At 32.5% G+C, this 24025-nt stretch overlaps 6 protein-coding genes across 6 annotated transcripts; 5 read left to right on the top strand and 1 right to left on the bottom strand.

Moving 5' to 3' along the window:
- Positions 1-563: 563 nt before the first annotated feature.
- Positions 564-2002, bottom strand: LOC128397686 (uncharacterized). Its single transcript, XM_053358430.1, has 2 exons — positions 1443-2002; positions 564-1236 (listed from the first exon to the last, which is right to left on the bottom strand). The coding sequence occupies exons 1-2, from the start codon at positions 1698-1700 to the stop codon at positions 616-618; spliced, it is 879 nt and encodes a 292-aa protein (XP_053214405.1). The 5' UTR covers positions 1701-2002; the 3' UTR covers positions 564-615.
- Positions 1707-4788, top strand: LOC128397697 (uncharacterized). Its single transcript, XM_053358443.1, is given in 5 exon segments — positions 1707-1749; positions 3238-3509; positions 3616-4019; positions 4021-4054; positions 4153-4788. Coding segments are annotated over 5 exon segments (1248 nt in total). The 3' UTR covers positions 4648-4788.
- Positions 4789-6013: 1225 nt separating this feature from the next.
- On the top strand, positions 6014-7811 carry LOC128397695 (intracellular coagulation inhibitor 2-like). The gene is made up of 3 exons (XM_053358441.1): positions 6014-6611; positions 6718-7158; positions 7257-7811. The coding sequence occupies exons 1-3, from the start codon at positions 6381-6383 to the stop codon at positions 7752-7754; spliced, it is 1170 nt and encodes a 389-aa protein (XP_053214416.1). The 5' UTR covers positions 6014-6380; the 3' UTR covers positions 7755-7811.
- A 446-nt stretch (positions 7812-8257) lies between these two features.
- LOC128397693 (leukocyte elastase inhibitor-like) lies at positions 8258-9954 on the top strand. The gene is made up of 3 exons (XM_053358438.1): positions 8258-8614; positions 8773-9213; positions 9281-9954. Exons 1-3 carry the CDS (start codon positions 8384-8386, stop codon positions 9767-9769), a joined length of 1161 nt encoding a protein of 386 aa, XP_053214413.1. The 5' UTR covers positions 8258-8383; the 3' UTR covers positions 9770-9954.
- A 1289-nt stretch (positions 9955-11243) lies between these two features.
- Positions 11244-15307, top strand: LOC128397694 (intracellular coagulation inhibitor 2-like). The gene is made up of 3 exons (XM_053358439.1): positions 11244-11472; positions 14140-14582; positions 14690-15307. Exons 1-3 carry the CDS (start codon positions 11244-11246, stop codon positions 15182-15184), a joined length of 1167 nt encoding a protein of 388 aa, XP_053214414.1. The 3' UTR covers positions 15185-15307.
- Positions 15308-16078: 771 nt separating this feature from the next.
- On the top strand, positions 16079-20881 carry LOC128397696 (uncharacterized). The gene is made up of 7 exons (XM_053358442.1): positions 16079-16318; positions 16407-16847; positions 16913-17403; positions 18170-18311; positions 19483-19725; positions 19799-20239; positions 20384-20881. Exons 1-7 carry the CDS (start codon positions 16106-16108, stop codon positions 20879-20881), a joined length of 2469 nt encoding a protein of 822 aa, XP_053214417.1. The 5' UTR covers positions 16079-16105.
- Positions 20882-24025: the final 3144 nt, after the last annotated feature.

The raw sequence follows: 24025 nt of genomic DNA, 5'->3' as shown, positions 1-24025 counted from the left end.
ATTTAAATGATGAAACATTTTATTTCTACAAAATATTCACAATTATGAAATTCACTAAATCACTTAATCTAATCAAGAATAATCAAATTTAATTTTCGTTTGGTGTTAAATTTGTAGTCACAATTACCAATCCATTTAAGTTAATTGTTTATTATCTTTTTTCACTCTGAATTCAAGTTATTAAAACAATTAACAAGAAGCTGTTGTCCTTTTTAGAAGCCTTAATTTTTATCTCTCAAGATGATTTACAATTTAATTTCGTAACAAATTAAATTAATTTAATCAAATGATCAAACATTGACTCGATTCCAGAATTGAGTTGTCCTAAATTGTTCATAAATCAGGCTGGTTTATGGGTGACTTTGTCTATCTAAAACTTTGAATATTTTAATGAATTAGATCAAAGAAAATATTAAATGGGTGACAATTAATTAAAATAATCTAAAGCAATTAAGTTAATCATCTCGCAAACAAAATCAAAATACGATCAAGTCGCCATCTAGTGAGGTAGAAATTTATCAAAAAAACTTGAGATCAATCAATTAAATAAATTAAATAATGAATTTGATTAACGATTGAATGATTTAATAGAAAAATTTACAAATGTTGTTCATATCAAGGTCTAACCGTTGATGTAAATGGTTTCATTGAGGCGATAAAAGTTGGTCCATCAGAGACAAGAATGAAAAAAGATCCTCTGTCGATAATCATTGTGTCGTTGAATGTTAATTTACGTTGATTGTCATCATCGATTGTTAATTTTGCATAAGAACCAAGATGCCAAATGAACAGTTCAGTATCGACGGAGATAACAATATGTTTACCTGGACCATAAAATCCAATCCTCGACTCGACTGATTGAGGATAAAGGAAAGAAAATCCTTCACAAATTGATAAGTAATTAAACTTAAACCAATCGAGTAAATAAATGGGCGATTGTAGTTTAATTGTCCGATCATCTGGATGAGGTGTCAATGAATTATCGTAAAATTGAGTTGGACGACCAGTCGCACATTCAATGGACGATTTGAATGATTCAATGATTGGCTTGAGATCGGTGTCCAAATTAACCAAATGAAACCATTTCTCGAATAAAACTTGATTACAATTAGAATCGATGTAATAACGAAGACAATCTAGTTCATGATCTAATCGCTTTCGCTCAATCACCATTCCAAGGGTATCGGCAAATCGTTGAGGACTATGAGGTACCGACTTGGTAGTACAAAATTTCACCTAATTGTTGATTGATTGATAGATAAATGAGAAAACAATTTAATCTTTTTGCTTGATTATTGTTTCTTCCTTACAATTGTATTCATTTGTTTCAAAATGTTCATGACAAGATGATAATATGATTTTATCAATTCTGATAAATCACGAAAAACACAATAAACATGATTGAAGACAATTAAGATTGTTGGTAATTAACTTAATTCTACTAACTTACCTTCTCTAATTGTTAAAGCCTTCGAGTGTCCTTGCTCGATAATGTTCAGTATCATGTCACCTTTAAGCATTATGAATATTTCTTCACCATTTTCAACGTGATAATCATTTCGTTGATTAGGTCCACCAACAAGGAAGATCTTTAATTGTCCATTGAAAACTAATTTATTGCAAATTGGTGGTTTAAGGTAAACACCATTTTCCTCAACCCATTGATCAATATTGATCACTTTCGATTGAAAATCTTTCATTTTAAAATGTCACAAATTGTTGAACGATCACAATTGGAGCCATTAAGGTGTAACTATTATCTTGTCAATCAAATTTGATTCACTTTGATTATATCAATTGACAAGGGATATCAAAGGCACTACCAGTTGAATACTAGTCAATTTAATTGTACAATTAAAAGTTGATTTGATTAAGAAATGGAAGCCAAAAACAACAGATAATCAAATTGACTTTAGATGTAAACTAATCAAAATGTTGATTTAGACTAAAAAAGTTGCCAATGATTAATTATTTACTAATTACTTTGATAAAAACATAACATTAAAAGTCCTTGTCAATGTCTTATCATATCACCAGATAATTAGATTTGATTAGTGTTAATCTGTTTGACTTTAGATCATAACAATTAGAGAGATTTTGATTCAATTAAGGTTATTCATTTGATTTGTTTACGCATTTAACTTTTCAATGGTTTGATTGTCACTAAGATTTAATTAATTGTCTATTTTACTTAACAATCAATGCATTTAGTTAACCAAATAGGTTGTAATTAACTTAAATCAACCAGAAGTATTTGATTCAAATAATTATCAAAATTATTCCAATGAATTAATTACTAATTATTGAACATTGCTCGATATTTAATCAAAGATTAATTATATTGGTATTGAGTAAATTGCGCTTAATTATACAACGAATTAAGCATAGTATAACGATCGATAGAAAGTGATAATTAATTAATTGCGAATCTATTTCTAACTCTGTTAAATTAAGCCAATTGTGTTTCCACTCAATCTATTACTTTTTGATTAGATTATTTAGTATGACAATTAAGCACATAAGAGGACACATCAGAAGTGAATGAAATTAATTAATATGAAAAGTGAATTAAACAGAAGAAGATCAAAATTAGGAAAATTGAGTAAAAGTTAATTGTCCTGAATCAGAACAATTAGTTTGATTTGCATATTCATTTGATAGATTGAGTGGATCAATTTCTTTGCTCAATCAACTGATTAATTTTAATCTATGAATAAAATAGTTTTTACTGAAGCAAAAGTCAATGGAAATTCAATCATCCAACTAAATGATTTAATTGTTTCTCTCCTTCAGGTAACAATTTGAATTAATTTCTTGAGACGATAAAGCAGCCAAGTTATAAGCCGATCTGATTTTTCTTTGATTTAATTGTTTAATTGTGACTCAATAAACGTAAATCACTAACTTGTGATTATCAAAGTTAAAATTATAATTGTGATTAATTTCAATTTCGCCCGTTAAATTGACAACACAAACATAAACGAGTAGTTGAGGCGCTTCGGTCTTTCTGCTGACCAACTCCATTTGCTTGTTTGTTTGTTTCTTGTTTCTTTCATCTAAACTTTGGTACTTATTTTTCAATTGATTCACAACTAAATTGTTAACACTCAAATGGTTGGACCAATAAATTATCACAATCAACTAACCAAACTACCTTGTTAATCTGTGATATGAAAAGTCCTTCATGTTTTCATTAGAATCCAGTGAATTATATAAACATTGAACTTCAGTTATAAGATTTTTCTTTGGTTCTTAAGACCTTTTTGTTGACAAACATCATGTTTTCGAAGCTAAGTAGACCTTCTATTGGTTTCGGACTTCGTTTCTTGGAACAAGTAAACACCAACAATTCGAATAAAAATGTCGTTTTCTCTCCTTTAAGTGTCATCTTAGCCTATGGAATGTTATTGGAAGGAGCGACTGGTAGAACTGAAGATCAGATCAAAGAGGTTCTCCAATTATCTTCTATTGGTGATCAAAATTCTGACGTTTCTCAAGCCGCGAAAAAGGTGATTATTAATATTTTGATTAATCTATTGATTATTTTGTTTATCAACAATACGATTCATTTCTTTGATTACTGATCAATATTTGGTTTCTTTTTTTATATTTTAGCTTCTTGATGAATATAAATCGATTGCTGAAGGTTCGAGTGATCGCAACTTCTCATTGGTTTTAGGTAATTTGGCGATAGCCAATAGAGCTTATCCATTAAAAGAAGCGTTTGTCCAAAGCTTATCGACTAATTATTTCGCTCAAGCGACAAATGAAGATTTTCTTAAAGGAGTTGAAGTCATGAATAAGCTAAACTCGTGGGTCTCTGAAAAGACTTTTGGCAAAATCGATGAAATCTTACCCGAACCTCCGACTCCACAAACGATATTAATGCTGATAAACACCGTTTATTTCAAAGGAAAATGGGTCGAACCATTTAATAAAGGAACTACATTTGATGAGACTTTCAATAATTCTGATGGAACTACGAGTAAAATCAGAATGATGTCAATTCGAATAAAATCGTAATTACCTTCACAATTCCGTAGATAAATTCAAGGTAAATTGAACCCTTAAGTTTATAATCATTTTTACATCAAAAGCAAACAATTTACTTAATCATCTTTTTCCATGTAATTTATTTTATCTAAATTTTAGATTGTTGAGCTTCCATACATCGGAGATGTTAGTATGATCTTCATTCTACCCACCGAATCCAACACTTTACCCGATTTACTTCGTACATTGAATTCAATTGGATTAGAAAATCTATTGGGTTCTATGAAATCAACAAAGCTTCGTACTCTTAATATTCCAAAATTCAAGCTTGAAGATACCCACAAGTTACATGAGATTCTTCCTCGTATGGGAATGGACTTGCCGTTTAGTGGACATGCAGAATTTCAGAATATCACCGAAGAATCTAAACTACTAATATCCAAATCAATTCAAAAGGCTCTGATCGAAGTCGATGAAGAGGGAACTGTCGCTGCAGCGGTGACGGCCATTATAACGATGAAATCCGCTAGGAAATCTTCACAAGTAGAAGAAGATTTCATTCTTGATCGACCTTTCATCTTCATGATTCGGGACAATTTAACCGGAGTCAATCTCTTCCTTGGTCAAATAAACAAAATGTCCAGTCTAAAGTGACCCATTCCTTATATCCTATGTACACTCTATAACAAATTTTTTCCTTCATCAACTAATTGCGGTTCAAGTTTTACATACACTCGATTTCTAATAATTGCTAATTGTTGATTGCTCTCAATAAACTTTCAATCGTAATATCAATTTTTCATATTGGAAACAATTAACGGTAAACTTGAAGCAATTCGAGTTAGAGAATGAAGAAAGAAAGAAAGAGAGGTGATAATTGATAGAAAGTGATGTTTAATTAATTGCGAATCTATTTTACTCTGTTAATTAAGCCAATTGTGTTTCCTCAAATCTACTTGTTGGTTAATTTATTTAGTATGACAATCAAACACACGAATCGTTATAAATATGAAAAGCTAATTCAAACTGATTAAAGTTGTAATCAATTGTTGTAATTATTTGCTACTTGAAGATTAACCTTAAAAGCTATCACTTAATCAATACAATCAATTCTGAGAAAAACAGTAATTTTAATTGATCAATAATTCTTGCTAAATGATTAAAAGTTTGCAAGATCAAAATCCTCCCAATCAGCTAATTGTGTAAAAAATTGTGTTTATTTTTAAACATTTAAATTGCATGAATATGTGATTGTTGACAAGAATTAAACAATTATCATGAGTGTGAATACAAAATGCAAGCTTATTATCAATTGTTATGATCAAAGATGCAACAATTAAGACTTAACATTGTATTGAAACCAATGTCATTATTTTGTTGTCAGTAAATTGTTTACCAATCGATGACAATTGAATTTGTGACTATACAAAAACTTCAGTCAAATAAAGTAATAAGTGATTAAGGATGGTAACTAATTGATTAAGTTGACAATTGAAAGGTTAAAAATTAATCATTCAATAAAAATGATTGTGATTACCAATCACTATTGAAACAATTGACTCTCATTTCCTTGATGTTAATCAATTACAAACTCACAAGGTTGTCTGGTAACAATTTAATTCTCATGTTGTCATGTGAAAGTAATTAGAAAGAAATTCACACTTAATCATGATTAACGGTCAATTAATCACTCGAATTTCATCTTAAATTTATTAATATGAAAATGTGAATTTAGCTAAAGAAGATTAAAATTAACAGAGTTGAGTAAAGGTTAATTGTTCTGAATCAGAACAATTAGTTTGATTTGCATATTCATTTGATTGAGTGGATCAATTTCTTTGCTCAATCAACTGATTAATGATAATCTATGAATAAAATAGTTTTTACTGAAGCAAAAGTCAATGGAAATTCAATCATCCAACTAAATGATTTAATAGTTTCTCTCCTTCAGGTAACAATTTGTATTAATTTCTTGCGACAATGAAGCAGCCAAGTTATAAGCCGATTAGAGTTTCTTGATTAGCCAGTTAATTTGTGGCTCAAGTAATTAACGTAAATCAACTCCCTAACTTGTCAGCTGATTGTTGCCTTTCATTGGAAGGCTTAATTGTTTTTTCCTCTCGGTTTCAACTGCGCTTTGAATTCTTGTCATTTGATTATTGCCTCATCGAAAGTAAATCCTATTCCAATTACATGTAATTCACAACCAAACTGCTCAAACTGAAATGCTTACACCCCGATGAATTATCACAATAAACAAACCGAATTATCTTTTTAATCTGTGAAATCCTTTTTTGCTTTTCATTAGAATCTATTGAGTTATAAACACTGAGATTCAGTTGCTCAGTCATCAGATTTTTTTCAACATCTAGAGTTTTACAAACATCATGTTGTCGACATTAAGTGGGCCTTCAATTGGTTTCGGACTTCGTTTCTTGGAACAATTAAACACCAACAATTCGAATAAGAATGTCGTTTTCTCTCCTTTAAGTGTCATCTTAGCCTATGGAATGTTATTGGAAGGAGCGACTGGTAGAACTGGAGAACAGATCAAAGAGGTTCTCCAATTATCTTCTATTGGTGATCAAAATTCTGAAATTTCTCAAGCCGCGAAAAAGGTAGTTATTAATACTTTGATTAATCTATTGATTATTTTGTTTATCAACAATACGATTCATTTCTTTGATTACTGATCAATATTTGGTTTCTTTTTTTATATTTTAGCTTCTTGATGAATATAAATCGATTGCTGAAGGTTCGAGTGATCGCAACTTCTCATTGGTTTTAGGTAATTTGGCGATGGCCAATAGAGCTTATCCATTAAAAGAAGCGTTTGTCCAAAGCTTATCGACTAATTATTTCGCTCAAGCGACAAATGAAGATTTTCTAAAAGGAGTCGAAGTCATGAATAAGCTAAACTCGTGGGTCTCTGAAAAGACTTTTGGCAAAATCGATGAAATCTTATCCGAACCTCCGACTCCACAAACGATATTAATGCTGATAAACACCGTTTATTTCAAAGGAAAATGGGTCGAACCATTTAATAAAGGAACTACATTTGATGAGACTTTCAATAATTCTGATGGAACTACGAGTAAGATCAGAATGATGTCAATTCGAAATAAAAATCGTAATTACCTCCACAATTCCGTGGATAAATTCAAGGTAAATTGAACCCTTAAGTTTATAATCATTTTTACATGAAAAACAAACAATTTACTTAATCATCTTTTTCTATGTAATTTCTTTTATCTAAATTTTAGATTGTTGAGCTTCCATACATCGGAGATGTTAGTATGATCTTCATTCTACCCACCGAATCCAACACATTATCCGGTTTACTTCCTACGTTGAATTCAATTGGATTAGAAAATCTTTTGGATTCTATGAAATCAACAAAGCTTCGTACTCTTAATATTCCAAAATTCAAGCTTGAAGATACCCACAAGTTACATGAGATTCTTCCTCGTATGGGAATGGACTTGCCCTTTAGTGGACACGCAGAATTTCAGAATATCACTGAAGAATCTAAACTACTAGTATCCGAATCAATTCAAAAGGCTCTGATCGAAGTCGATGAAGAGGGAACTGTCGCTGCAGCGGTGACTTCTATCAGGATGATGAGATGCTGTATGATCTCTCCAAAAGAAGAAGAAGAAGATTTCATTCTTGATCGACCTTTCATCTTCATGATTCGGGACAAATTGTCGGGAATTAACCTATTCATCGGTCAAATGAATAAAATGCCAGATCTTAACTAATCTCTTTTATGTATCTCATTCAACACTTGAATAAGAATAAAAAAATTTCAATAATCATCTGATTACGTGTTAACTAATAAACTGAAGATTATTTCCAATGCTTTCACAACTCGATTGCATTAACTTTGATTACCTGATTTCTGTCTTTTAATTAATCGATTGTCAACCCATCAAGTTTTTTCTTATTAATTATTCATGAAAGAAAAGTTGTAATAAGAAAAACTATCACAACCGATCGATGTTATTTGAGATTTGGTTCGTAAATAACATGAATTCAAAATGATTTGACTGTAATTTTTTAAAAGAAATGGAGGATTTTTGTTGTTTTGAATAGTCAACAATTATCGGAAATTTTTCGCTAAGATCGCTCATGATTGCGCTTGATTAGTCAATTTCAATTCGGCTCTTTAAGTTGTAAAAATCTACACTAGTAATTAAAGCGCTTCAGTATTTCTAATCACCAATCAACACTAATTGTGTTTCCCTCTCATAACAAGTTTACATTTTCGACCTTTAGATTGTAAATTTTCACATTAATTTGATGATCAATATTGTGATAAATCGGTGATTCTGTCATAAATCCATCAGATTGTTTTAATAATCTAGAAACCACCTAGTTGAGAAACACCATGTTATCGGATTTGAGTGGACCTACTAACAGTTTCGGACTTCGTTTCTTGGAACAATTAAACACCAGTGATTCTAATAAAAATGTCGTTTTCTCTCCTTTAAGTGTCATCTTAGCCTATGGAATGTTATTGGAAGGAGCGACTGGTAGAACTAGAGAACAGATCAAAGAGGTTCTCCAATTATCTTCCATTGGTGATCAAAATTCTGAAATTTCTCAAGCTGCGAAAAAGGTAATTACTTCGATTGATTAACTCATTTACTCTTTTACTGATCGCAAATAAGATTCATTTCTTTGTTTTATTTTAGCTTATCGATGAATATAAACACTTACACTGATTGATTAACTCAATGATATTTTTATTGATTGAAATTTCAATTCTGTTTCCAGCTCCTGTCTAGATACAGAGCGTTGATTGCAAGGTCGAAATCTCAAGATTTCTTAGTGATTTTAGGTAATTTGGTTATGGTTGACAAAGGTTACCCATTGAGAGAATCTTTTGTTGGAAGCTTGCAAAGAAATTATTTCGCTCAAGTGACAAATGAAGATTTCCAGAACGGAAAAGCAATTATGGATAAGCTGAACTCGTGGGTCTCCGAAAAGACATGTGGAAAAATCGATAAAATCTTATCCAGATCCCCGAATCCAGAAATGTTATTATTGGTTATTAACACCGTTTATTTCAAAGGAAAATGGGCCAAACCTTTCAATAAAAAGTACACATTTGATGAGACTTTCGCTAATTCTGATGGAACTAAGAGTAAAATTAAAATGATGTCCCTTCGAGATACGAATTTTAAATATCTTCACAATCGCTTAGCCAAATTCAAGGTAAGTAAAGAGAATTCAACCCTTGTCAATCTAATTGAATAATATCAACCAATATTTCCAACTCTAGATCGTCGAGCTTCCGTATATTGGAAAAATCAGTATGATCTTCATTCTACCAACTCAAACCAATACTTTGGCCAATTTCATTCCTACATTGAATTCTACGAAATTGGAAAATCTTTTGAGTTCTTTACACTCGACAGGCCTCAAGGTTGTTAATATTCCTAAATTTAAACTCCAAGATTTTCACGATCTAAGTATGATTCTTTCGCGAATGGGAATGGAATTGCCATTTACTGAGCAAGCGGAATTTAAAAACATCACTGAAGAATCTGATTTACTATTCGTATCTGAATCTATCCAAAAGGCTCTGATCGAAGTAGATGAAGAGGGAACTGTCGCTGTAGCGGTGACATGCATTAAGTCTGATTTTGCTCCTCCAGAACCTAAAGAAGAATTCATTCTCGACCGACCCTTCATCTTTATTATTCGTGACAATTTAACTAGAGTCAATCTCTTTGTCGGTCAAATGAACAAAATGCAGAATCTAAATTAGTCCCTTCCATGTCTCACACTGAATACTTCGTACAAATCAACTAATAACTACCAAGATTAATTTCGTGTACAAAGATTATCCGTTTTTGCAGACCATTAATGTGACTCAAAAAAATCAATTTTATTTACTAATTTTACAGGACAAATTGAAAAGTTTTTTAATGATTCAATAAACTTTTAATTAAAAACTTCACAAACATTCAATGTTTCATCTTCTCGGGAGCTTTTGGTTCTAGAAAATTGTGTTCGTTGTAATCTAATACTGTAACTACATTATTACTCTATTTGATACTTGATGCTCAACTAGATTTATCACTTAGCCAATTGCATGCGATCAACTATTAGAAAACAAGAATAGTCGAGTTTGCTATGCAAAACTAATCCCAGACCCAAGCGATATTTTAGAAGTACTGGTTGAATCAGCTCATACAATTCTTATTTAATGAATTTTATAAATTTCAAGATTGACGATAATAACAAATTAGAAAATGAATGAATTCAATATTACTAATTGAATTTTGTGTCAATGTATCAACTAGTAATAACCTCTGCTTAGAAATTATGAGACTCGGAATTCGATTTTAATTATCAGGAGAATTAAAATGCATTCTTTTTCTCCAACTCACCCGAATTGTCAGACACACTCTTGGGATTTAATTGCTACAATTTAGAGACTATGGGTCAATATTAGTTAGGTCGAATATCAAAATCGCGATTCAAAATGGTCTAATGGACACAATTTAATTGCTCTAATTATCCTCAACAAATTCTAAAATTTCCGAAATTCTAATATTTTTCAATAGAAAGTTATCAATTTAAATCAGCTGAGTCTCATAATTTCTAAGCACAGGTCATACTATTAATATCAACGGATCCCTTCAAACGGCTCTTTTCGAAGTATTAACAGATGAAGAGGGAACTGTCGGTGTAGCGGCCAATTTCAATCTGGCCCTTTAAGTTGTAAAAATCTACACTAGTAATTAAAGCGCTTCAGTATTTCTAATCACCAATCAACACTAATTGTGTTTCCCTCTCATAACAAGTTTACATTTTCGACCTTTAGATTGTAAATTTTCACATTAATTTGATGATCAATATTCTGATAAATCGGTGATTCTGTCATAAATCCATCAGATCGTTTTAATAATCTAGAGACCACCTTGTTAATAATCATGTTACTTGATTAGCTTAATTGTATCAAATTATCTTCTCTAAAACTTTCGAGTGTCCGATAAAGCATAAAATCAGCATTCTAACTATTTGATTAAGTTTATAATTCGAAAGTAAAAGTTTAGGATTGTTATTATAAATAGTTTCAATTTCGACCTTTAGGTTAAAAAGCTTCACTAGTTGAGGCGCTTCGGTCTTTCAAAAGGTCAAATTGCTTTGTTTTTCTTTGTCTCAGATGATTTAAGTCTTGGTATTGACCCGAAGATATTTCCATTATTGTGAAGATCAACTAGTCAAGAAACACCATGTTGTCGGATTTGAGTGGACCAACTAATGGTTTCGGACTTCGTTTCTTGGAACAATTAAACACCGAAAATTCGAATAAAAATGTCGTTTTCTCACCTTTAAGTGTCATCTTAGCCTATGGAATGTTATTGGAAGGAGCGACTGGCAGAACTGGAGAACAGATCAAAGAGGTTCTCCAATTATCTTCTATTGGTAATCAAAATTCTGAAGTTTCTCAAACCGCTAAAAAGGTAATTATTAAAACTTTGATTCTTTAGTTTACCAACAATACGATTTATTTCTTTGATTACTGATCAATATTTGGTTTCTTTGTTCATATTTTAGCTTCTTGATGAATATGTTATGTAATTATGTGACCGTCCCTCTTTTCTTTACTCTCTTCCCACTTTGCTTGTACTCTTCCAAGCAACTAAGTTGCTTCATCCCTTCACCTTTGTTTGTTACCCTTATTTCCTTATCCGTTTTAAGTAGTATATATTGTGATTGATACAAAACCTCTGTACTCATCTACTCCATAACATTCTAAGACTGTTACCTTACTCAACCTCTGATCTTAGATCAGCTAATCAACTAATTAAATAGTTCAACATCACCCACATTGTGTCTTGTTAGTAATTCTGATTAAGTGTTTGTTGCTATATGATTAATTACCAATAGTAATTATTACTTGTGATTCATTTGTTTATTGTGAAACAGACAACTAAGTTGTCTCATTGGTCAAATAATTATAATCGGTCATTTAATTATATAACATCTGGTGCAGATGCCCTTTTGATCCGCTTCTCGTCTTAAGGAGGGGAGGAATTGAGTCAGTCGATTATTTAATTCCTTCGGTCATCTTTAAGAGCTAAGCTCAGTGCTCATTGTGTAATTACTTCTCAAGGAGAGAAATTAAGTCAGTCGATTATTTAATTCTTTCGGAGCTAAGCTCAGTACTCATTGTGTAATTACTTGTGTTCGATCGAGTAATTAAAATCAATTTTCGTGTCTGATCGTTATTGGTTTTGGTGAACTAAGTTCTGTGTACAAGGCTTAGAGTTAATTTATTGTGTTCGATCAATAAATTATCGTGTTGGTCCTTATTTAAAAGAGTTGGTAATTATTGTGTATGATCAATAAGTTACTTAAATTAGTGATTGATCAGAACTAAGTTCGTTTTCTGGAAAGAACTAAGTTCAATTCGTGAAAAGTCTTGGTTTCAGCTTGTGTTTGATCAAGCTGACGGTTGGTAAAAATGGAAAGAGAGTCAAATAAAGAAAACCCTGATGCATTGTTGGCTTCTAGCAAATTAGACTTGTTACTAAGTAACAATGGTTCTTCTGGTACTAGTGGTGGAATGCGACTCAGGACAAATTTGAAAGAAGCTGGTTCCAATTCAACAACAGACCTGATGAGAATACTGAACTCAGTTCAGGAGAGTTTAAGGAAATTGGAAGAGAAAATTGATAAAACTGATGCAAGTACGAAATCTTGTTTAAGTGGGATGGCCACACGGCTATCAGCGATTGAAATTAATCAACTAAATTCAACAATGTTAGAAAACACAAGGACGAATATAAATCCCGTCAATTCTGGAAGAGCCAGTGAAGAGAGCCGAGTTAATACAAATTCTCAGAATTTGATCAATAGATGTGATCAATCTATTTTGGAAACTTTCACACAAGGCTCAACTAAGTTGAGTATCGATGGATTCCCAATGTTTAATGGTGATCCTGGTGAAGCGGCAAAATGGCTGAGTGAATTTGAATTTGAAGCAGCTCTGAATGGTTGGAAAGACGAAGATTTGATTCGTGCCGTGGGTAAATGTCTAAAAGAAGATGCGAAAAAATGGTTCATGTATGTGTACCTGCCAAAGTTGAAACCTGGAGGTCATTCGTGGGCACACTTCTTAGAAGTGTTTAAAAAGACTTATATAAGAGAAGTCGATAAAATTGGATTATATTCTAGGATTCTTGCAAGAGAGCAAGGATATAATGAAAGGATTTCAAACTATTATCATGATATGTTGGCAATGTGCAAAGAGTACCATGGAAATCTGCCTGAAGATTTGGTAATAACTCATGTTCTTAGAGGATTGAAGGAAATAAATCGAGTCCCTATTCAATCAGCTTTAAGAAATGATCGATCGTTGGAAAGATTGGCCCATCATATTCAATTGATCAGTGAAAGCGAAATGATCGATAACCGAGACGAACCGGGTGAAATTGATGCTGAAGTTACTTCACAAACTGGATCGAACCATGAACGTGACAAACTAAGTTTGGATAATCAAGAAAGGTTTATAACGTCAAGTAACTTGGATGGCAGAATAGAACTAAGTTCGGAATTCTGATTTTCTACTGAATAATAGCAAAACTTGGTTTTAGTTGTTGCTTCATTTTGATTTTGACTTCTTTATTTTAAAGATAATGTAGCAGCACATGTTGTAGGTGCTGAGAATATTTTGCGGATTCTACATTGAAAGAGAGTAATGCGATTTAAGACAGGGAGGATGTTATGTAATTATGTGACCGTCCCTCTTTTCTTTACTCTCTTCCCACTTTGCTTGTACTCTTCCAAGCAACTAAGTTGCTTCATCCCTTCACCTTTGTTTGTTACCCTTATTTCCTTATCCGTTTTAAGTAGTATATATTGTGATTGATACAAAACCTCTGTACTCATCTACTCCATAACATTCTAAGACTGTTACCTTACTCAACCTCTGATCTTAGATCAGCTAATCAACTAATTAAATAGTTCAACATCACCCACATTGTGTCTTGTTAGTAATTCTGATTAAGTGTTTGTTGCTATATGATTAATAACCAATAGTAATTATTACTTGTGATTCATTTGTTTATTGTGAAACAGACAACTAAGTTGTCTCATTGGTCAAATAATTATAATCGGTCATTTAATTATATAACAAATATAAATCGATTGCTGAAGGTTCGAGTGATCGCAACTTCTCATTAATTTTAAACAATTTGATAATGGTTCATAAAAATTATACCTTAAAAGAAGCGTTTGTCCAAAGCTTATTGAAAAATTATTTCGCTAAAGTGACGAATGAAGATTTTCAAAAAGGAGCCGAAGTCATGAATAACGTTAACTTGTGGGTCTCCAAGCAGACTTTTGGCAAAATCGATAAAATCTTGACTGAACCCACAAATCCTGACATGATATGCATTATTATAAACACCGTTTATTTCAAAGGGAAATGGCGCAAATCGTTCAAATCAAGTTTAACATTTGATGAAACTTTCACTAATTCTGATGGAACTAAAAGTAAGATTGAAATGATGTCCCTTTGTGGTAAAAAATGCGAATACCTTCACAATCCAGTGGCCAGATTCAAGGTAAAGTAAATCGAACTGAAATTAATAGTTGATGTCTACGGCTTGAGTTAATATTCATTGGGTTAAAAACAATAACAAGTAACTTGCTCGTCTTTCTTCAATTTCAGGTTATTGAGCTTCGGTATATTGGAAAGGTCAGTATGATCTTCATTCTACCCACTGAATCCAACACTCTGCCCAATTTACTTCCTACATTGAATTCAATTGGATTAGAAACTCTTTTGAATTCTATGAGCCGAACGAAGCTTCGTGCTGTTAAGATTCCGAAATTTAAACTTGAAGATACCCACAAGTTACATGAGATTCTCCCTCGAATGGGAATGGACTTGCCTTTCAGTGGACGAGCAGAATTTAAAAACATCACTGAAGAATCTGATTTATTTGTATCCGAATCAATTCAAAAGGCTTTTATCGAAGTCAATGAAGAGGGAACTGTCGCTGCAGCGGTGACAAAAATTAGTTGCGCAATGGGCGGTATGAGAACTTCTCGAGCGAAAGAAGATTTCATTCTCGATCGACCTTTTATATTCATGATTCGCGACAAACGAACAGGAATTAACCTCTTTATCGGTCAAATGAATCAAATGCCTGATCTTAATTAATCTCTGTGTTTATCATTTATATCACTTTCGTTGGAATAAATTTTTTATCTATCGACTAACCTTGGGGATAAATTATGAGACTTTCGAGTTTCAGTTTTTTATGTCCAAAAAGTTAACTAATGGATTTTAAGTTCAAAGTCTCATAATTTATCCCCACTGGTTAATACGGAGAGAAAACTATTATCTCGATACAATCAGATCAAAAAAAAACAGCAAATGGAAAACAATTTAATCACCGGTCAGATGAACAAAATACGCAGTCTAAATTAGTCCCTTCCATGTCTCTCCCTGAACACTTCTTACCAATCAACTAATAACTACCAAGATTATTTTCATGTATAAAGATTATCCGTTCTTTTGTAAGAAGTTAATTAAATTATATTCTTTGTACTCATTTATCACAGATTGAATAATTAACAAGGTTTTTAATGATTAGCTAAAACTATTGCTAATTTTTGATCATCGAAAATGAAATGTTGCTGTATTTGAATTCACTCATTTATCACTTGAATACAATCAATTGTTGAAAAACAATAATGTTGATTGATCAATAATTCTCGATGAAAAGCTTGTCAAGAATGTCAATCGTTACAATGAGCTATTTAGAAAGCGCCTTAGGGCTGCTCATCGCTCTTTGATTTGAAATAATTGAAAACTCGAAATTGTCACATCACATTTAAATTTCCCACATCAAATTGTAAAATCTAATGAAGCGCTTCAGTCTTTCTAATCACCAATCAAAAGTTTTGATCCAAAACTAATTCTGTAACAGAATTTCTGTTTCCCTCTCTTATAGAATTTACATCTTCGACCTTTTGATTCACACAAGTCTGTACATTGTATTGAAGTGACTATTGAGCCTGATTTTGTCGATATTTCTTAGTAAAATTCAATCAAAAGTTTAAACCGTTAACAGACATCATGTTGTCAGAATTAAGTGGACCTACTAATGGTTTTGGACTTCGTTTCTTGGAACAATTAAACATCAGTGATTCGAATAGAAATGTCGTTTTCTCTCCTTTAAGTGTCATCTTAGCCTATGGAATGTTATTGGAAGGAGCGACTGGTACAACTAGAGAACAGATCAAAGAGGTTCTCCAATTATCTTCTGCAATTTCTCAAGCCGCGAAAAAGGTAATTACATTAATAAATCTAATCAATTCTTTTGTTTATCAATAATTTGGTTTATTTCTTTTTTTACTGATCAATGTTTTTATTTTAGCTCCTTTATGAATATAAATCGATTGCCGATGGTACGAGTGATCGTAACTTCTCGTTGTTTTATGGCAATTTGTTGATGGTCAATAAAGATTATCCATTAAAAGAAGCGTTTGTTCAAAGCTTAACGACCAATTATTTCGTTCAAGTGACAAATGAAGATTTTCAGAATGGAAAGGCAATTATGATCAAGCTAAACTCGTGGGTCTCCGAAAAGACATGTGGAAAAATCGATAAAATCTTATCCAGATCCCCGAATCCAGAAATGTTATTATTGGTCATTAACACTCTTTATTTCAAAGGAAAATGGGCAAAACCATTCAATAAAAAGTACACATTTGATGAGACTTTCGCTAATTCTGATGGATCAAAAAGTAAAATTAAAATGATGTCCCTTCCTAATACATATCGTAAATATCTTCACAATCGCTCAGCCAAATTCAAGGTAAGTAAAGAGAATCAACTCTTGTCAATTCAATTCAATAATGTCGACCAATTTTCTAATTCTAGATTGTTGAGCTTCCATACAACGGGGATGTTAGTATGATCTTCATTTTACCAACCAAATCCAATACTCTGTCCAATTTGATCTCTACTTTACATCCTACGGAATTAGAAAATCTTCTGAATTCTATGTGTCTGACATTTCTCAAGTTGGTTAATATTCCTAAATTTAAGCTTCAAGATTTTCACGATTTAGATAAGATTCTTTCACGAATGGGAATGGAACTGCCATTTACTGAACAAGCAGAATTTAAAAATATCACTGAAGAATCTGATTTATTGTTTGTATCCGAATCCCTTCAAACTGCTCTCATCGAAGTAGATGAAGAGGGAACTGTCGCTGTAGCGAACACTCGTATTAAGATGACGGGTGGAGCTGGTCCAAAGTTTTATGAAGATTTCATTCTCGACCGACCTTTCATTTTCATGATTCGTGACAATTTAACTAGAGTCAATCTCTTTGTCGGTCAAATGAACAATATGCGCGATCTAAATTAGTCCCTTCCATGTCTCTCCCTGAACACTTCTTACCAATCAACTAATAACTACCAAGATTATTTTCATTAAGATCATATTCAATTTATATTCTCTGTACTCATTTTTCATAAATTGAATAATTAGCTAGATTACTAATGATTCAATAAAACTATTGCTAATTTTTGATCAACTATTAATATTCAAATTCACCCATTTATCGCTTGAATAATTTAATTCTCATGTTGACTTATGAGAGTAAGCATCGCTTCTTGTTGATAGAAATAGAAGAAGATTTTTGTAATATAAATAATAAGCAAATTATCGAGATTTTTTTCCGATTTCACAATTTTTCCCTTGAAGTGAAAATCTACACTAGTAATTAAAGCACTTCGGTCTTTCTAATCACCAAGCAACATGAATTGTATCTATCATAAGAAGATTATATTTTCGATCTTTTGATTTCACTTTAAATTGAGAATTGAACTTTCACATTAAGTTGCTGTAAATTTCGAACAAAATTGTATTAGACTGATGATTCTGTTGTCAATTGATAAAATTGTTTCAATGATCTAGAGACCATCTTATTAATAAACATCATGTTATCAGAATTAAGTGGGCCAACTAATGGTTTTGGATCTTGGTTGGTCTAATTGTATAAACTTACATGTATCTTCTCTAAAACCCTCGAATGTCCGATAAAGCATAAAATCAGCATTTACATTATGTGAGTGAATTGTTTAACAATTGTTGCAATTGAATTTGTAATCATATAAAAAAAATAAATAGTAAAATAGTGATTAATGACGGTACAACTGAGATCAACAAGATCAGACAAGATGCCTTGAGAAGTGAATTGAAACACTTGATGATGAAAGAAAAGTTGGAACAAGAGAAATTATCACAATCGATTGATGAGATTCGAGATTTGGTTCGTAAAGAGATCAATTCGATGGACAAATCAATTCGGAAACAAGATGAACAATTTACCAAGAGTCAAGCAACAATCAACGACGATATGAATCAAACCAAATCAGTTTTACACTATTTAACTAAAGAATTGGATTCGATCAAACAATCAATCGATGAGAAGAAAATTATTGAAGGTAAAGAAAGTGAATTAACTGGATCCAATGCTGCCATAGAAGAGAAACTTAATCTCGAGTTGCTCACCTTAATAAAATAGTTCATCATCTTCAGAAGATGAAGGAAATCGTGATAAATCAAATTCTAAGTCTCGAAATAAACACCTACCTCATCATAATGGAGCATCATCAATCTAAGATCAGCTTTGATTCCGGACTAAATCGACATCGCAATTACATAAATATCTAGCCAGCCGATGGAAAAACCTCATCGCATGAAAAGTTCGTCTGCGTCTTTATTGGCTATGATCCGTCGAACTAGTAAGATTATTACAAGACGAAGCTTCCGATCTCAATGGTCTTGGTAATTATCGATTTGTCTCCGACATTTCCAATGGCCTCATGTCCCGAAACGACTTGGATGCCGATGAAAGTGCCATTAGGAAACTCAAGCAAATTCGATGTGATATCGATGAGAAATTAAAAAGGCTCAATGCTTTGGTCAATTCCACTAATGGCGAAGATAAAGAGATGACAGCGAAAAATTAAATCGCCGATCAAGTTGATAAATGCTAAAAATGATTCTCAATCTGTATCAAAAACCATTTTGAGTGTTTATTTACACTTTACATTGTGTAAATGGACCAAAAGTAAAGTACCTAAAATTTTCCACTTTTTGTGCGGGTTATTCGTAGGGCGGTTGATTTGAAATGGGTGTAAATTAATCAACTTCAATGCACGTGAGTCGAAATTCTAGTTTCAAATATGATTGTAAAATATCTATTTGTATAAAAAAATACTGGAAAATGTGATTAATGAGCAAACTAAAGGGTGTTAAGTTTATAATTCGAAAGTAAAAAGTTTAATTTCAATTTCGATATTTAGGTTAAAAAAGCTTCACTAGTTGAGGCGCTTCGGTCTTTCTAAAGGTCAAATTGCTTTGTTTTTCTTTATCTCAGATGATTTGAGTCTTGGTATTGACCTGGAGATATTGTCGTTGTTTTGAAGATCAACTAGTTAAGAAACATCATGTTGTCGAAATTAAGTGGACCAACTAATGGTTTTGGACTTCGTTTCTTGGAAAAATTACACACCAGTGATTCGAATAGAAATGTCGTTTTCTCTCCTTTAAGTGTCATCTTAGCCTATGGAATGTTATTGGAAGGAGCGACTGGTAGAACCAGAGAACAGATCAAAGAGGTTCTCCAATTATCTTCTATTGGTGATCAAAATTCTGAAATTTCTCAAGCCGCGAAAAAGGTAAACACTTTGATTAACTCATTTACTCTTTTACTTATTGCAAATACGATTACTTTTCTTTGTTTTATTTTAGCTTCTCGATGAATACAAATCAATTTCAAAGAGTTATGCTGACCGTCTCTTCTCATTGATTTTAGGCAATTTGCTGTTAGTCAACAAAGATTATTCTTTAAAAGAAGCGTTTGTCAAAAGCTTATCGAGAAATTATTTCGCTAAAGCGACAAATGAAGATTTTCAAAAAGGAGTCGAAGTCATGAATAAGGTGAACTTGTGGGTCGACATAAAGACCTTTGGAAAAATCGATAAAATCTTATTCGAACCCCTGGATCCAGACATTTTATGCATTATTATAAACACCGTGTATTTCAAAGGGAAATGGCGCAAACCGTTTGAAAGAAGTGAAACATTCGATGCAGCTTTTACTAATTCTGATGGAACTAAAAGCAAAATTGAAATGATGTCCCTTGTCGGTATAAAATTTAAATATCTGCACAATTCTATAGCCAAATTTAAGGTAAATTAATTGAACTCTCATGCGTATGATCCATTTTATTATCAAGTATTGATAGTTCATGTCTACGGCTTGAGTTATCGTTTAATATTCAATAATTGGATTAAAACAATAACAAGTTACTTGCTCGTCTTTCTTCAATTACAGGTTATTGAGCTTCGGTATATTGGAAAGATCAGTATGATCTTCATTCTACCCACTGAATCCAACACTTTGTCCAATTTAATTCCTACTTTGAACCCAACGGAATTAGAAAATCTTTTGAATTCTATGAGCCGAACGAAGCTTCGTGCTGTTAAGATTCCGAAATTTAAACTTGAAGATACCCACAAGTTACATGAGATTCTCCCTCGAATGGGAATGGACTTGCCTTTCAGTGGACGAGCAGAATTTCAAAATATCACTGAAGAGTCTAATTTATTATTCGTATCCGAATCAATTCAAAAGGCTTTTATCGAAGTCAATGAAGAGGGAACTGTCGCTGCAGCGGTGACACACATTGACAGCAGATTGTGTGAATCGAGAACTTCTCGAGCGAAAGAAGATTTCATTCTCGATCGACCTTTTATATTCATGATTCGCGACAAACGAACAGGAATTAACCTCTTTATCGGTCAGATGAATAAAATGCCTGATCTTAATTAATCTTTGTGTGAATCATTTATATCAATTTCATTTGAATAAGTTTATATGGATAATCTATCAACTAATAACAATCAAGGTGAATTCAACTTGCAATAAATAACAACACGAATTGGTTGATTTGATTGGACAGCAAGCTAATTTTAGAAAATTGTCTGATCAATTGAGAAAAGAAATAACTAATTTGCGAGATGAATTGTTTATCAATCGTAAATCAGATGATTTAGCCAAAAAGACGGTTGAAAGATTGGATGGAGTGGAAAGGAGATTATCTCAGTCTGAGAAAACTATTAACTCGATACAATCAGACCAAAAGAAACAGCAAATGGAAAACAATTTAATCACCACTAATCGTCATGGATCCGATTGTACAACTGAGATCAACAAGATTAGACAAGAAGTTAATTCGGTGAACAGTAAAGTGGATCAAGTTCTGGAAGATTGTAAACAATTGGTGAACAAAGAAAGTGACCTGGTGAAGAAAAACTTGAGCGATATTAAAGATGATGAAGATCAAGATGCCTTGAGAAGTGAATTGAAACACTTGATGATGAAAGAAAAGTTGGTACAAGAGAAATTATCACAATCGATTGATGAGATTCGAGATTTGGTTCGTAAAGAGATCAATTCGATGGACAAATCAATTCGGAAACAAGATGAACAATTTACCAAGAGTCAAGCAACAATCAACGACGATATGAATCAAACCAAATCAGTTTTACACTATTTAACTAAAGAATTGGATTCGATCAAACAATCAATCGATGAGAAGAAAATTATTGAAGGTAAAGAAAGTGAATTAACTGGATCCAATGCTGCCATAGAAGAGAAACTTAATCAATTGGAGAGCAATTTAACAACAATTAACGGTAAACTTGAAGCAATTCGAGTTTCGAGAGAAAGAGAGAGAAAGATGAGAATGAGATCAAATAATCACAATTACAATCGATCGAGAAAATTAATCTCGAGTTGCTCATCTTACGAAAATAGTTCATCATCTTCGGAAGATAAAGGAAATCAAATTCTAAGACTCTAAGTAAACATCAACCTCATCATAATGGAGCATCATCAATCTAAGATCAGCTTTGATTCCGGACTAAATCGACATCGCAATTACATAAATATCTAGCCAGCCGATGGAAAAACCTCATCGCATGAAAAGTTCGTCTGCGTCTTTATTGGCTATGATCCGTCGAACTAGTAAGATTATTACAAGACGAAGCTTCCGATCTCAATGGTCTTGGTAATTATCGATTTGTCTCCGACATCTCCAATGGCCTCATGTCCCGAAACGACTTGGATGCCAATGAAAGTGCCATTAGGAAACTCAAGCAAATACGATGTGATATCGATGAGAAATTAAAAGACTCAATTCAACTAATGACGAAGATAAAGAAATGACAGCGAAAAATTAAATCGCCGATCAAGTTAAATACTAAAAATGATTTTTAATCTCTATCAAAAACCATTTTGAGTGTTTATTTACACTTTACATTGTGTAAATGGACCAACAGTCAAGTACCGGAAAATTTCCACTTTTTGTGCTCGACATTCGTAGGTTGATTTGAAATGGGTGTAAATTAATCAACTTCAATGCACGTGAGTCGAAATTCTAGTTTCAAATATGATTGTAAAATATCTATTTGTATAAAAAAATACTGGAAAATGTGATTAATGAGCAAACTAAAGGGTGTTAAGTTTATAATTCGAAAGTAAAAAGTTTAATTTCAATTTCGATATTTAGGTTAAAAAAGCTTCACTAGTTGAGGCGCTTCGGTCTTTCTAAAGGTCAAATTGCTTTGTTTTTCTTTATCTCAGATGATTTGAGTCTTGGTATTGACCTGGAGATATTGTCGTTGTTTTGAAGATCAACTAGTTAAGAAACATCATGTTGTCGGATTTGAGTGGACCAACTAATGGTTTTGGACTTCGTTTCTTGGAAAATTACACCAGTGATTCGAATAGAAATGTCGTGGATCATCTATCAACTAATAACAACCAAGATGAATTCAACGAATTGATTGATTTGATTGGACAGCAAGCTAAGGGGCACACAAAATCTGCCCATGAAAAAATTTTTGTGAATTTTTCTGAGACAACTTTTATGTTGATTTCAAAATGTTAAAATTTTCTGATCAGACATCAAATACAAAAAACACTGAAAATGTAATTAAGCGTAACTAGTGATGATTGTCAATTGCAAAAGTTAAAAGCTGGATTTTGTTGAAAATAATAAACAATTATTTTTTAATGGGTTGTAAAGTACAATATTTACATAAAAGACTATTGATAGTCATTTGAGAAGTTCCTCCTCCGCATTTAAAGGCTGGGAAATACTTTTCAGCCATTGATTCCTTCTGATTGCACTTTCTTGGGCTTTAGAAGAAGCATTTATAGCTTTCTCTTTAGCCTCTCGTGCCTCCCCGTTTCTTTATTATGATTAGCGGTTGCTTCTGAAACCATCTCTATGGGTTTAGCCATATCTCTTGTGGCTCGGTTTTCTCCTTCCTGGCCTTTTTCCCGCTTTTTTGCTATATATGGATCAACTAATCCTTTCTCTTTCATTTCGCTGCGACTTCGGCTGTTCAAGTTTTGCTCTCTGTCTAGCATTTTGCGCCACTGCTTAGCCATTGTAAAATGAAGAAATCGATATTATTTCTGAGAAAAGAAATAACTAATTTGCGAGATGAATTGTTTACAGTTATCAATCGTAAATCAGATGATTTAGCCAAAAAGACGGTTGAAAGATTGGATGGAGTGGAAAGGAGATTATCTCAGTCTGAGAAAACTATTAACTCGATACAATCAGACCAAAAGAAACAGCAAATGGAAAACAATTTAATCACCACTAATCGTCATGGATCCGATTGTACAACTGAGATTAACAAGATTAGACAAGAAGTTAATTCGGTAAACAGTAAAGTGGATCAAGTTATGGAAGATTGTAAACAATTGGTGAACAAAGAAAGTGACCTGGTGAAGAAAAACTTGAGCGATATTAAAGATGAGTTCGAAATGACCATGGAACAGTTCAGGGATTTCAAAAGGACAATGATCTAACAATTAAAGCTCAGGAAACAATTGACTGAAGTTTCCACAAGTCAAGATAATTTGGAAAGTTTGACTTCGAAGACCCAAAGTGACCTG

The sequence above is a fragment of the Panonychus citri genome, unplaced genomic scaffold, assembly GCF_014898815.1.
Source record: "Panonychus citri isolate SS breed McGregor unplaced genomic scaffold, ASM1489881v1 Contig00039, whole genome shotgun sequence".
Classification (NCBI taxonomy): domain Eukaryota; kingdom Metazoa; phylum Arthropoda; class Arachnida; order Trombidiformes; family Tetranychidae; genus Panonychus; species Panonychus citri.
Note: the sequence above shows the minus strand (reverse complement) of the source record. Positions and strands in the feature narration are given on the sequence as shown.

Bases quoted from the DNA above. Each gene is read 5' to 3' on its own strand.
- LOC128397696 (XM_053358442.1), top strand. From the start codon at position 16,106: ATGTTGTCAGAATTAAGTGGACCTACTAATGGTTTTGGACTTCGTTTC. The intron at 18,312-19,482 runs GTTCGTAAAGAG...AAGATCAACTAG, and splicing joins TTGATGAGATTCGAGATTTG to TTAAGAAACATCATGTTGTC. The intron at 19,726-19,798 runs GTAAACACTTTG...GTTTTATTTTAG, and splicing joins TTTCTCAAGCCGCGAAAAAG to CTTCTCGATGAATACAAATC.
- LOC128397693 (XM_053358438.1), top strand. From the start codon at position 8,384: ATGTTATCGGATTTGAGTGGACCTACTAACAGTTTCGGACTTCGTTTC. The intron at 8,615-8,772 runs GTAATTACTTCG...TTCTGTTTCCAG, and splicing joins TTTCTCAAGCTGCGAAAAAG to CTCCTGTCTAGATACAGAGC. The intron at 9,214-9,280 runs GTAAGTAAAGAG...TTCCAACTCTAG, and splicing joins ATCGCTTAGCCAAATTCAAG to ATCGTCGAGCTTCCGTATAT.
- LOC128397686 (XM_053358430.1), bottom strand. From the start codon at position 1,700: ATGAAAGATTTTCAATCGAAAGTGATCAATATTGATCAATGGGTTGAG. The intron at 1,237-1,442 runs GTAGAATTAAGT...ATCAACAATTAG, and splicing joins CAATTAGAGAAGGTAAGTTA to GTGAAATTTTGTACTACCAA.
- LOC128397694 (XM_053358439.1), top strand. From the start codon at position 11,244: ATGTTGTCGGATTTGAGTGGACCAACTAATGGTTTCGGACTTCGTTTC. The intron at 11,473-14,139 runs AGGTAATTATTA...AATCGGTCATTT, and splicing joins AGTTTCTCAAACCGCTAAAA to AATTATATAACAAATATAAA. The intron at 14,583-14,689 runs GTAAAGTAAATC...CTTCAATTTCAG, and splicing joins ATCCAGTGGCCAGATTCAAG to GTTATTGAGCTTCGGTATAT.
- LOC128397695 (XM_053358441.1), top strand. From the start codon at position 6,381: ATGTTGTCGACATTAAGTGGGCCTTCAATTGGTTTCGGACTTCGTTTC. The intron at 6,612-6,717 runs GTAGTTATTAAT...TTTATATTTTAG, and splicing joins TTTCTCAAGCCGCGAAAAAG to CTTCTTGATGAATATAAATC. The intron at 7,159-7,256 runs GTAAATTGAACC...TCTAAATTTTAG, and splicing joins ATTCCGTGGATAAATTCAAG to ATTGTTGAGCTTCCATACAT.